Genomic DNA, 12,162 nt, shown 5'->3' with positions numbered 1-12,162 from the left:
TGGCTTCTCTTCCTTTAGCTTTGGAGTGGTTATGCTGCAATGCTGAAGATACTCCATGTGGGGCTCCAGGATCTCATTCCTGCCTGCTTGCCATTTGTTTGTAAGCTACTCTAGGACAGCTGCACCTCACAGAAGTGAATACTCCAAAAGAAAGCATTTTTTTTCTGTCTTCCCTACTGCCCTCTTGTACTTAATACTCTACTGTAATACCTTTAGAAGACTTACAGCACGCACCAGTGTGCGTCATATTCCTCCTACAAACAGCTTACTGAAGGCTTGCAACAGGCAACGTGCTTGGCGAGGTGGACATTTGTGTTTGAGACTTGACCTCACACCTTTTTACCCTTGTCTTAAAATGAAAGAAGACAAAAATAATTTTGCAGGTTGCAGTTACACGCGAATATGAAACACGGGTCCCTGAGTTCCCTGCTTTCATTCAGACAGGCTGACTTTCAGCACCATTTTCTCCCACCTCCCTCCACGATTTCAGAGCCATGCATGTAGGTACTGCATCCAGGAGGAACTGGCTGCAGATACCTGTATAATCAGGGTCCATGGTCACTGAGCAGCAGAATATGAATGTTGCATAGAGAAATCAGAGATTTACTTTTCTATTACTTGCGAATGTAATAAGACTCCTCAGAACCACAAACAGAAGTTAGGAAAAGCAAGCTTGATTATTTAAGATTATAGAAAAATAACCCAACCTTTCTCCCAGTTCTCAAAGCATTGCTCTGGGAACAGAGTAAGGTACTTTGGAGACTTTTTACTCAGTATTTCAGAATGTTTTGATACTTTGTTGTCTTTGAAAGTTAGCTGCAAATAAACCAATTTCTTGTTGCTTCTTCCACATATCTCTCGTTTTTCTAAAAATCCCTCAAGTAACATACCTGTAATTACAAAGTCATCTCTTGTTTGTTTTGAAAGCTTTGCCTAATGGGAAAATAAGTAATTAAAATCTCCAGCCAGCTGTAGCCAACTTTAGCCACAAAACTGTTCATTTCGGAGGGAGCTGGAATAACTGACTCAACTTGAAAATTTAAATAGTTGTTTCAGAATACTGGCAAAAAAAAAAAATTAAATTGGACTCACTGAATTGGGAATTGCTGATTCTGACTTAATGTTTGAGTTTTCAGAGTTATTTAAGGTATTCTTTTTTAATACATAGTGGGCTGGGCTTTTTCACCTCAAATTAACAAAGCAGATTTTTTTAAAGACTGAGTCCTTAACTGAAGGAATATGCTCTTGAGATCCATGATACTGCCAAAGATCACAACCACCACTGAAACTAGAAAACAGTGACCCTATTAACACTGAGATTAAAAAGAAAATGAGGGTGAGGACTTGTATTGCTAGACTGTGAAATGCAATCTGATGAGACTGACCTGGACATTTCTGTACAGCCATGAAGCAGCAAAGCAAAGCTTGTTAACCTCCTTCATCGATTCCAGTTTCCTTTTTGTTTAAATTGAAATGTCTAATGTTTCGTGTTTTTTTCATCACTACATAGTGTAATACAGTTGCTGCTGCTATTAACCTTCAGGCAGACAGAAAATCAGTGAAGGTTGATGTGTGATACACTTTTATCTGGAACTAATAGCCCTTGCACTCAGTTACAGAGAAAATATTGTAACACCTGATTTGTGATAAAGATAGTGGGAATAAGAGCTAGTGCAGCTCAGAAAAGCCATTTTTTGTTGTCTGATGGTGAACTCTGCTTCTTTTGGCCACAGGTGTCTCACAGTGCAGAGGAAGGAGTCACAGAGAACAGAGATCATTAACCCTCTACAAAAGCTTAATATTCCATAAATGGCACATGGAGAAAGTGCAATGATAGCTGCTCTTGAATCCCCAGTGAAGAAAATCTCTGCACAAGCTGCTACCTGTGCAGGGGATGGAGCAGCAGAAAATTGCTAAAGATTTCATGAAACCTGCTTTGTTGGGCTGCACTCTGGTGGGGGCTGCAGTTATGTGACTGCACTGGGACTGCTGCTGGAAATTGTGTTGAAAAGATGTGGAAGCATCCTCTGCTCAAACAGGTGATGAAATTCTTATGAGTTCGGTGGGTCTTAACATTCATTTGTAGACAGCAGCATCTGTGGGGAAGGAGATGGGGTTTCATGGGGTGAGTGAGTGGGATGACTTGGATTTTCACGATTTCTGCTTTCTGGAAATGTTGTTATCCACAAGTAGGAAAGGGAGATAGTTGGGTTCTTACCAAGGTGGAGACAAGAATCCTATTTTGTGTTGCTGAGGGCAGTTAGAATAAGGAAGTGGCCCAGTATTTACCAAGTTCCTGAATCATAATGTTAATTTTCCTGAAATCACCTAAGTAGCATGCCATTGTCCTTCTTTGCTGGTGTGACTACTGCTTTTCTATCTCCCAAGATTAGAGACTTTTACAGGAGTGGATGAACTGAGAAGTCAGTTGCTCCCTGAAAAATGATAACATTTTTCCTCAGCTGCATGTGTGGAGGTCTTGGTGAACAACACTTTCCCAACATTCTCCTGGAAAGCCCAGTGAAAATATTTCAGTCATTGCCAGAAACTGATTGCCACATACTTCAGCCCCTTACTTACTGCTGTACCTCAATCAAAGGGAACAGCCATTCCTGTATTCCCTGGTGAAAAAGTAACTGTCTGAACACCCGTGCACCAGCAGCACTTGCAGGCTGTATTGCAACGGGTAAGTTTTGCCTGTGGTGGATGGATGGATCCTTTCCCGTGGCATAAGCTATACATGTGTAGGTCCTGGGATATATTATGCTGTACCTGCACAGCAGAAGCTGCAGTAGTGACCAGACTCAGAAAACCTTTAGGAACAGTAGGAGGGAAGTGGAGGGCAGCCTGGAACTAAGCGTTCCCGGGGAAGAAAACACCATCCTGTCACCCACAGAAAAGCAGCTCTAGGCTTCAGCAGTGATGCTTTCCTACCCGCCGGGGCCTGCAGGCTCGGTAAAACACAGCCAGCGCTGGGAATCGAGAGCAAGGAGCACTGGAAACCCAGCCTGTGTGGTTCCTTGAGAATTGTGTCCGGTTGTTGACTACCGTGTGTGTGGGCAGGTACGAGCTGTGGCTGGGGCTCCTCCCGCACGGGAGCGAGCTCCGGTACCCACCAGGATGCAAAGCCGTGCCCAGCCGCCTCCCTCCCAGCACTGCCGAGCAGGGGGGGCGGCAGCGACCCCGCTGAGCGCGCCGGGCCCCGCAGCCCCCGGGGGCGGGTCTCCGCTCCCCCTCCGCCGAGCGGGCACCTCCCTCCGGGCGCGGCGCTGCGCAGAGCTCGGGGAGCGCTGGACCCGCTCCCCATCGCCCGGCGCTCACAAGGGTTAACACCGCCGAGGCAGCTCCCACCGCCCGGCGCTCACAAGGGTTAACACCGCCGAGCCACGGAGCCCAGCGCCGCCCCTCGCCCGGCGCTCCCGCAGCGCCACCGCCCGGCCCCGCCGCCGCCCCCGCCTCCCCCGGCCCCGGCGCCGCCGCGCACATGGCCCCGGCCCCGGTAAGTCCGCGGTAAGTCGGCAACGAAAGCGGGGCGGCGCCGGGCGGGGGAGCCCCGCGAGGTGACGGGCTGGGGAGCGCCGGGGCAGTGTCGATGCGCTGCGGGGTCCGGCCGGGGCGGGGGGCGGGCGCTGAGCGGCTCTGCCCGGCCCGCAGCCCCCGCTGCCCGCCCCGCCCCGGCGGGGGAGCCGCGGGAGGGTGGCCCGGCCGTGGGTGGCCGCACCGGGCCGTGGCTTCGTGGAGGGCCCGGCCGGAGCCCTGCGAGTCGGAAATCTGTAGCGATCGGCTCGCGGTTGCCAAATCTGACGCCCCCAGCCGGGACCCGAGGGCGGTGATGGCAAGGAAGGATGCTGCCAGAAGTGCCCCCGCTACTGAGGCTGGAGGAGATGTCATTGCCCAGGCAGCTGGCGGGGACACAAGCCCTGGTACCTCAGGCAGGGATCCGGCAGCTTTGGCCACTTTCTAGGGAGAAGAGAATGAGCTGGTGTGCCAGGGTGATGCCAGGGCAGCGTGTGCTCTGTTAGGGATCCCACCAGGTAAGGACTCTAAGCTGAGCAGTCCTCTGTGAAAGGAAGCCAGCAGTCTTGTTCCAGGGCTTGCGCATTTCCCATGTGTGACCTGCCCTAGCCTTGGGAAAGATTATGCTTCCCAGAACAAATGGAGGACCTGTGAGTTTGAGATCTTCTTTCTAAGGACTTCCTTCAGTGGATAGAGACAGAGCCTGTATTTCACTCAGCTGTGCTTGTGACACTTAGGCTGTGTAAACCCTGACCCTCTCCACAGAGATGTTGCTTGGTGTGGTGCATCCTCGAGGAGAAACGCCTTTGGCTTCTTTCTCCTCACGGCCCTCGGTGGAATAGATTACAAGAAGGTCTGCAAAAGGAAGGGGTTACTCACTTCAGTGATGGTCTCCTGAAAGCCAAAACCACTGGAGCTTATATTGAGTTTGAGGTACCTCCAAACTCATTCTGAGTGGAGATTCAGAGGAGCAGAGCTGGTTCCTTGAGATTTCCCACTCTGCTTTTGTCAACAAGTGCTGGATCCAAATGGCTTGACACAATTTTACTTACAGGTATATTCAGCGTTTAGAAAAGGAACAACACTTTAGCCAAAGTCCCCATAAATCACACTGATTTCCTGAGGCAAGGGGAGGCTCTTAATATGAATATTTATCCTGTGTGTTTCATAGCATCATTGCAGAAGTAGATGTCAACCATGTGCAATCCCCAATACAAAGAGGATGCTAGACCACCAGTTCCCTTGCAGGATAAGGCTTTCCTGCATTTGGAGAGCATGCCTTGTGTATCTGTATGTGTATATTCACATGCATACTTCCAAAGAAGATTCTTCTCTTAATGCTTTTGAACAGAAGCATCTACATTTAATGAAGAAAAGACAACATTCTCCCATGACATTCCTTGAGTGACACAACAAGCACCATCACAATAGTGAGCAAATAGTTTTTGCAGGACAGAACAGCATCTTTTCAGTACATTCACTTCCAAGAGGATACCATCTTTTTCTTTGAATCCTGAGCAGTAGCATTTCACATGACTCTGTTTCCCCATGCACTTGGAAGAGGTGGCTTTTCCTCTGTCTTTCCCACACTATTGACCTGTGTCAGTTTGGCGATTGAGGCACATTTGCATTGTTCAGGGCCTCCAGCAGCCTTGTGGCAGCCTCCTGCAACTCTTCTTCCTTCACTGCCTTCCCAAGAGACAACAACAACTTCATTGTCTGCAGGGAGCTTTGCACCTGGCTGTCTAGCAGCCTGAGGAGGAGATCCTCGATGTCACTGTGTGGCAGCTGCTGGCCACCGGCTGTCGCCTCTGTGGCTTGTGGGCCAGTAGGTAAGAAGGTGGGGGTCACAGGTACTTCCGTGTCAGGGCTGGAGCCAGCTGGATGGGTACTTGTGGGAGATGTGGGGTAAGGTGGCTGGGGACCGAAGTTTCTGGATGACATGGCATCACTGCTCGTGGTAATGTCATTGGTGCCTGCTGTGTTGCGCAGCTTGGCGCTGCTCTCTCCTGGGCATGCAATCCTCTGTGGAGGAGAAAACATACCTCTGTAGAGGCTTCAGGAGCAGGCACCTAGGCACTCCCCTGTTCTGTGAGTTTAGCTCTCACTGCACAATCCCATCTTTCCCACTCCCTACAAAGATGAGCCCAAGAAAGCAAAGAAACCTTCATATCCTTTCTTTGTCGAGTCTCCCCGTAAGTCTCTCATGGGACTCACAGCTGTCTTTACTTTCTTCTAGCCTGCATGAATCCCCCTCTCTCCTGGAGAACCTAGATTGTCTCAACTTGGTTGGGAATGAGCTGGAGAGGAGGGCTGAGGTGGTCCTCAAAGGTTCATTTTCTTGAAGATAACTCCTGCAAAGTCTCCTTTTTGGCAAGTGGCTTCAGGTGCCATCTGAAGCTAATCAGCTTGGTGTGAGTGCGCCTGGAATGTGGGCTACCCCTGGCTCTCTCCTCTCTTCCCTGTCTTTTAGCCTCTTGTTTTCCCACTTCCTTATTTTCAGGGCTCTCCCTTTGGCCTGTTACTTGCCCAGAGCACACATAGTCTTCAGGGAATAGCTAAATAACTCACCTTAAGAAAATACTTTTTCTTAATACAGCGATAAAAAGAAAAGGTGCAGAAGTTTGGGAAGAAAGTTTTTCCTGGCATTTCGGAGCATACGGGTCCTAGAAAGAGGCAAATGAAGAGACAGACCTAGTGATAAACTCCAGTGCTGGCATCCTACCAGTCCTTAGCAATAACCTCACTGTCGAGTGACATCCCTCCATGAAAACTCCTATGCCATTTGGGTGCCCCCCTGAACCTTGTGAGAAACTCCGTGTTTTCTTGGTCATTTCCATGGCCCAAGGTGTGAGAGGAAGCTTGTCCCAGGGACGTGTGTGGATGCAATCAGGTGTGAGAAAGGATGTGCATGAGCAAGTGCCTTCTCTTCACTGCAGGATTGCTACCCATCTCTCTCCCCCACCAGCTCCTGAGTCTGTCCTCTCCCAGTGATCAGGTCCTGTGCTGGCTGTGCGGGACCCCCATCCAGCTGCCTGCCCTTGGGAATCACACTTGGCTTTACCTTGAGGGATGACTCCGTGGTTTTCGTACTTGTCCAGTGTCTGGACCAGTGAGTTCTGGCAGCCATACAGCTCACGAAGATGGCAGGCAGTGCTGGCTTGGAGAGTGATCCGGAGGAACTTGAAGAACTGGCGGTACTCCTGGTCGGAGAGTGGCGTTCCTGGCTGCTGTGCCTTCGTCTCCCGAGGGCCAACTATGCAGCCCCAACCCAAGAGCACTGGTAAAAAATAAAGTGCAGGGAGTCAGAGGGAGAAGGAAACCCTAACCACGCCACAGTCAAAAGAGCTGGAGGGCTGAATCCAGATCTCCGTTGCCTTTTCTGGGTGCATTTCCCAGCATGTGGGAAATGCAGTAACAGACTCGAGATGGCGGATCCAGACCTGGGAAAAACCTGCCCCACCCGTGTTGAGAGGATGTAGTATTTTGGGGACAGTACTTGGCTGAGGGGCCTTCACCATAGCTCTGGAGATTCAAATCTTGAACTGGGAGAAATGTCTTGGAAGTCATGGCTGGGAATATTGCTATGCTCTTGGGGCTGGAGCAAGGAGACTGTTTCATTTCAAGATTTTTAGCCTCTGCAAATGTTCTTCCTCTGGCTAAGTAGGTCTTTAACCAAGGTCCTCTCTCAGATCTCCTTCTCCTGCCTCCCCTGTTGCTTCACTGGGTCAGCTCTTTCCTCCTGGCCTTGCAGGTCAAGTCTAGATCTCTGTGCTTGTCTGATTTAATGTACCCAGGTGTCCCTGTCTCCAGTCTCTACCTCTGCTCCAGTCTGTGCCTACACATCCAGCTCTGACTCCTCCCTGGCTCCTGGGTCACTCTGTGGCCCTTCCTGAAGAATAAGATACCAGCACAAGTGGGTGAAAACTGGCAAAATTTCAGGCCATGAAAAAAGCCTTGGGATCTTTGCACCTGAGGTGTTGGAGGGTGCTCCTGTCCCTTCCTTTTGCCTCCAGACTGCCCAAGCTGAGGAGCGATGGGGAGGGGTGCAGAGCAGCCACTTCAGCTGCCCTTTCTCACAACCAGGCTTGGAGGAGAGATGTTTGCTACTCACCAGACAAAACCAGGTAAGCCCTCATAGCCGATATTGAACTGTGAGCAGGGCCTGTGACAGGCAGGGCCGACAGTCGGGGCCCAGTGTGCTGCCAGAGGTGTCACCTCCACTCTTTCACTGGTGATGTCATAGACACCTGCATTCCCAACACTCCATCCTCTGCTGCTCACGCCTCCTCCCAGCTATGCCTCCCTGCTGCCTCCCCCCCCGCTGCCCCCTAACAGGCTGAGTGTGGACATATTGGTATTTGTGCACAAACTCCTGCTCACTGACAGCTCTTTAAAGTCCATCTGGAAGGAGGCCATTTTTCTGGAGCACAGGACAAAAAATTCTGCCTTTGGACTGCTCGTGTCAATAAATGTATGAGCAGATCAAAATCTTGTCTCTCACCCAGACTTTTGCATGCCTGGCTGATCCACTGAGAGCGACTGAGCAAAGTACTCCTTCAGTGAAGGCAATAAACGGAGTTCCAGACAGAGGCAAAAAGCAGCCTAATTGTGAAGGTGGCATTTTTCCTCCACCTGCAGAACAGAACTGCATTACATTATGTTCTCCTTTAGTTCACTGGGAAGAAAGACGATGGAGAGAACACGGTTTGAAGAATCAATATTTTTCTTACACAAAACTCATCAGGAGGCATTTTTGGTCTGGGAGTGCAGCAGGAGGAACATCCAGACACTTGTGAGAAGGCAGCAAGCTGGCAGGCAGCTCTCAGTGTGTGTGGTTGACCTGTCTGTGCTACATGAGGTGGCCCTGGTTATTGGACCCGAACATCGGTGTCACAGTGTGCATGACAGGACAGACAGTGACCCTGACTCATGTTTCTGGGTGTCATTTTCCTATGGTCTAGGTTGCTTCCAGCTCCTAAACACTTACCCTCCTGAAATCTCATTCTACAGCACTGCTGCTATGATGGGTATTTATTATGTCTGTTTTCTTTCCTCTGATCAGGACCTGCAGTCCCCAGCTTGGCTTTAACCTTTCAGATGGAGTGAAGAGAAACAGCTTTTTGGCCAGAAGCAACTAAATACCCAGACAGTAGAGAGACTGCTCACAAGGTGAGAAATTACATGAAGCATGTCCAGGAAGGGAAGAGCTGAATGCTGAGAATTTGATGTGTACTGTGCTGCACGCTCCACAGTCACCCTGCCTCTTCTGCTCCCATACTATAGCGATGCTGCTTTCAGGAAGATTTGTAGGCAGGGTATGACAAAGACAAAATGCACTCCTGGGGTATCTAGACCCTGTCCAAAATGAAATCAAATCCTGTGTATTTTTCAGCAAAGACTACAGACTGTTAAAAGACATAACTAACCAAAGTGTAGCTTTTTCTTCCTTTCACACAGACAGTATTTTTAATATTTTATTGGTCACTTTGCTGCTTTGAGGTGCTTTTGAGTACCTTTATTTGTACTACAAATTTTTTCATCCCTGAGTGTTGTAAACAAAACGTTGGGAATTGGTATAACCCGTGTGGTAGTGCCTTCCAAAATCTGCAGATCACTTGAAACAAAATCTGCTGCATGACCTCATATTCCATGTTGAGGAGAGTAGTTGTGATGTTCTTCTAACCTTGCTACACGTGGGAACTTTGAGGGCAAGCAAGAGACAGGTCTTGCCCTTTAGGGCTGTAACTTTATGACAGAATACCCCCTTTGCAATCTGTGCCATAGTGGCCACCCATTTTTGAGTCACATTCCGTTCCTATGCTCCTTGGTTTCCGTGCCCTCTGCCCTGAGAAGATACTGAGGGGCTGTCTCCTGTGCTGTCAGCTCATGGTGCAGCAGGTCTTGGTGGCCTCCCTGTTTGGGCTTCTCCCTCAGACAAGCAGGGGGTTATTCACTGCTAGTTCCTCTGTTCACTCCAGCAGGTGACAGGACCGTGGGTGACATGCAGAACGGCAGCCATCATCAGGAAAGTCCTGTGAGAGCTGAACCGCATCTGTGTTCCCCCAGGAAGCTCACAGGAGATACCTTGCAGGACACCGATCAAAGACAAGACTGCAAGCAGGAGCTGGAGACAGAAAGTGAGATGGAGACGTCTTTTGCAAAGAGACAGGGAATGGTAACTCCCTATGGGATGGAAATCTGGGAGTGCGAGGACAGCGGTAGAGGCCACATCAGCAAGGTTATCCTTGCTGGGGACAAGCCCGACCCACCCATGTGTGGGAATGGTGCCATTTGGATTCAGCAGGTGGAAGAGAAAACCTATGAGTGTCCCGAATGTGGGAAGAGCTTCAGCCGGAGTTCTTACCTGAGCCAACACCAGAGGATCCACCTGGCAGAGAAACCCTTCAGCTGCTCTGAATGTGGGAAGAGTTTCACCCGCAACTCGGACCTGATCAAACATCAGCGGATCCACACTGGTGAGAAGCCTTACCAGTGCAACGAGTGCAAGAAGACCTTCAGCCAGAGGTCCAACGTGATCAGGCACCAGCGGACCCACACGGGAGAGAGACACTACCTGTGCAACGAGTGCGGGAAGAGCTTCAGCCAGAACTCGCATCTCATTGTCCACCAGCGCAGCCACAAGGGTGAGAAACCCTTTAATTGCCTTCGGTGTGAGAAAAGCTTCAGTGACCGTTCCTCCCTGATCATACACCGGAGAGTCCACACTGGAGAGAAGCCTCACAAATGCCAAGAGTGCGGGAAGTGTTTCCGGGACAGCTCGGCCATCATTCGGCATCAGAGGATTCACACGGGAGAGAAACCATACGAGTGCACCGAGTGTGGGAAAACCTTCCGGCAGAGCTCCTCGCTGGTGACCCACACACGGACACACACGGGCGAGAAGCCCTACAAGTGCCCTGTGTGTGGGAAGGGCTTCAGCCAGAGCTCGGCGCTCACCACTCACCGCCGGATCCACGGTGGAAAGGCCCTGCCCATGTACCACGGCGGCCTCCTGCCTAACCCCTACCAGTGCACCGAGTGCGGCCGGAGGTGCAGCAACCACTCCACCCTGGCCAAGCACCAGAGCACACACGCCGAGGAGCGGCCCTTCATCTGCGTGGAGTGCGGGGACAGCTTCCGGCGGAGCTCGGCTCTCAACGTCCACCTGCGGATCCACCGTGGGGAGAGACCCTACAAGTGCGAGGAGTGCGGAAAAACGTTCAGGCACAGCTCGGCCCGCTGTGCCCACCTGAGGATCCACGCGGGAACCAAGCCCTACGAGTGCGTCGAGTGTGGGAAAAGCTTCCGGAAAAGCTCAACACTTAAAGTGCATTTGAAAATCCATGTGGCCAAGAAACCCTATAAAAGTGTGGTGGGTAGAAGAGTGCTCACTTTCCGCTCACTTCTGCCATAAGCTTGGAATGGCTGTTCAAAGCAGGAAACTAGTGTTGGGGCTACCTTAAAAAGGTGGGTAATGAGAACCACCGTGTGAAGAGACTGACTGGAGACAGGGTATCTCTGGTGTTAGGGCTGGGTGCTAAACCCCAGTGGCACAAGAACTATTAGGAAGTCTGGAAACAGAGAGTTAGTCCTAAGAGCTGAGTGCTGGTGGTTTAGGAAGAGTGCCAGGAATGTGAGGAATGAGCACCAGCTTCAGGGTAAATCAGGGACTGAGAATATGTGGTAGAATAACAGCTGGGAGAATTGGGCTTGTAAAATACAACAGAAGTGAAGATCGTAATAAAATGTTTCAGGTTGGTTCTGGCTCAAAACTTTAGCTTGTTAGACACTGTAGTAGTCTTAGGAAGTGAACTCTCTTATTTTTCATGAATATAGTCAGTTTACCCAGTGTTTGACAAGGCATTTTCAAATCTTTTGAGTCTGAAACTTTGGAGCTGAACTTCAGTCTATTTTGTCTTTTCCAAATCTTACATGGGACAGTGAGTTCCTACCTCATGATAGGTGAGTATGTACCCAGAAAACATGGATGTGGAAGTGTTTCCAGTTGAAAAGCAACCTATTAATAGTCTGTGACAGCTTCTCCCAGATTTCTTCTTGCTGATTTGAAACTCCTTCCACTTGAGACATCAATGAAACATGGACAAAAATGTGGCCTTTTTTTATTTAACCAAAAAACAGGATTTTTCCCCTAGATGTCCTACTCTCAAATGTTACGTGATGAGTTCTTACTGCTGGTCCGGAGACTGACTGCACTTCTGTAGTCGTTTTTACACTACTCTTCTTTAGCTCACCGTTGTTTGAAAAGTATTAACATATAAAGTTCAGCATCGAACAGGTAGGAACGACTATATTTGCATTTATTACTATGCCGACGACTGCGTATTACATAAACCTGTATTGCAACGTTTTGTTACTACGTGTTTCCATCCTGAATAAAACCTTTCATTCTCTCCTGCGTACAGTCCAGTTTTCTGTCTCTGCCTGTGATGGAAGGTGGGAAGGGGTGAGGGTGAGCACCAGGCGGGGTTTGGCGAGGCGGGATGCTCGGGCAGCGCGATGGGAAGACGGGAGGGAGGAAGGGGCGGCCCCGCTGGCGGTGCGGTCCTTCCGTCGCGTCACGGGAAGGGGCGGGAGGGGCTCCGGCGCCCGGTTCGAACGGGGCAGGATGGAGAACGGGATGGA

The 12,162-nt window shown here is 50.1% G+C and overlaps 2 protein-coding genes across 7 annotated transcripts; one reads left to right on the top strand and one right to left on the bottom strand.

The window, feature by feature from the left end:
• The first annotated feature begins 2,021 nt into the window (after positions 1 to 2,021).
• LOC113990833 (zinc finger protein 501-like) lies at positions 2,022 to 11,935 on the top strand. 6 transcript variants are annotated; one of them, XM_039383212.1, is made up of 3 exons: positions 2,022 to 2,039; positions 8,582 to 8,688; positions 9,498 to 11,935. In XM_039383212.1, the coding sequence occupies exon 3, from the start codon at positions 9,521 to 9,523 to the stop codon at positions 10,931 to 10,933; it is 1,413 nt and encodes a 470-aa protein (XP_039239146.1). In that variant the 5' UTR covers positions 2,022 to 2,039; positions 8,582 to 8,688; positions 9,498 to 9,520; the 3' UTR covers positions 10,934 to 11,935. The 6 variants fall into 6 exon arrangements, with proteins under 6 accessions (XP_039239146.1, XP_027582441.2, XP_039239147.1 ...); XM_027726640.2 differs by lacking the exon at positions 2,022 to 2,039 and adding an exon at positions 3,460 to 3,499; XM_039383210.1 differs by lacking the exon at positions 2,022 to 2,039 and adding an exon at positions 3,623 to 7,643.
• Positions 4,846 to 7,723, bottom strand: LOC113990834 (acrosin-binding protein-like). The gene is made up of 4 exons (XM_027726643.2): positions 7,631 to 7,723; positions 6,581 to 6,796; positions 6,088 to 6,182; positions 4,846 to 5,541 (listed from the first exon to the last, which is right to left on the bottom strand). Exons 1-4 carry the CDS (start codon positions 7,653 to 7,655, stop codon positions 5,119 to 5,121), a joined length of 759 nt encoding a protein of 252 aa, XP_027582444.1. The 5' UTR covers positions 7,656 to 7,723; the 3' UTR covers positions 4,846 to 5,118.
• Positions 11,936 to 12,162: the final 227 nt, after the last annotated feature.

This window comes from Pipra filicauda, unplaced genomic scaffold (genome assembly GCF_003945595.2).
Source record: "Pipra filicauda isolate LSUMZ 115617 unplaced genomic scaffold, ASM394559v2 scaffold2_size9829703_pilon, whole genome shotgun sequence".
NCBI classification, from domain to species: domain Eukaryota; kingdom Metazoa; phylum Chordata; class Aves; order Passeriformes; family Pipridae; genus Pipra; species Pipra filicauda.
Note: the sequence above shows the minus strand (reverse complement) of the source record. Positions and strands in the feature narration are given on the sequence as shown.

Bases quoted from the DNA above. Each gene is read 5' to 3' on its own strand.
- LOC113990834 (XM_027726643.2), bottom strand. From the start codon at position 7,655: ATGAGGGCTTACCTGGTTTTGTCTG. The intron at 6,183-6,580 runs GTAAAGCCAAGT...GCCTCTTTCTAG, and splicing joins CCACGGAGTCATCCCTCAAG to GACCCGTATGCTCCGAAATG. The intron at 5,542-6,087 runs GTGAGTTATTTA...TCTCCTCCACAG, and splicing joins AGAAAAAGTATTTTCTTAAG to AGGATTGCATGCCCAGGAGA.
- LOC113990833 (XM_039383212.1), top strand. From the start codon at position 9,521: ATGCAGAACGGCAGCCATCATCAGGAAAGTCCTGTGAGAGCTGAACCG.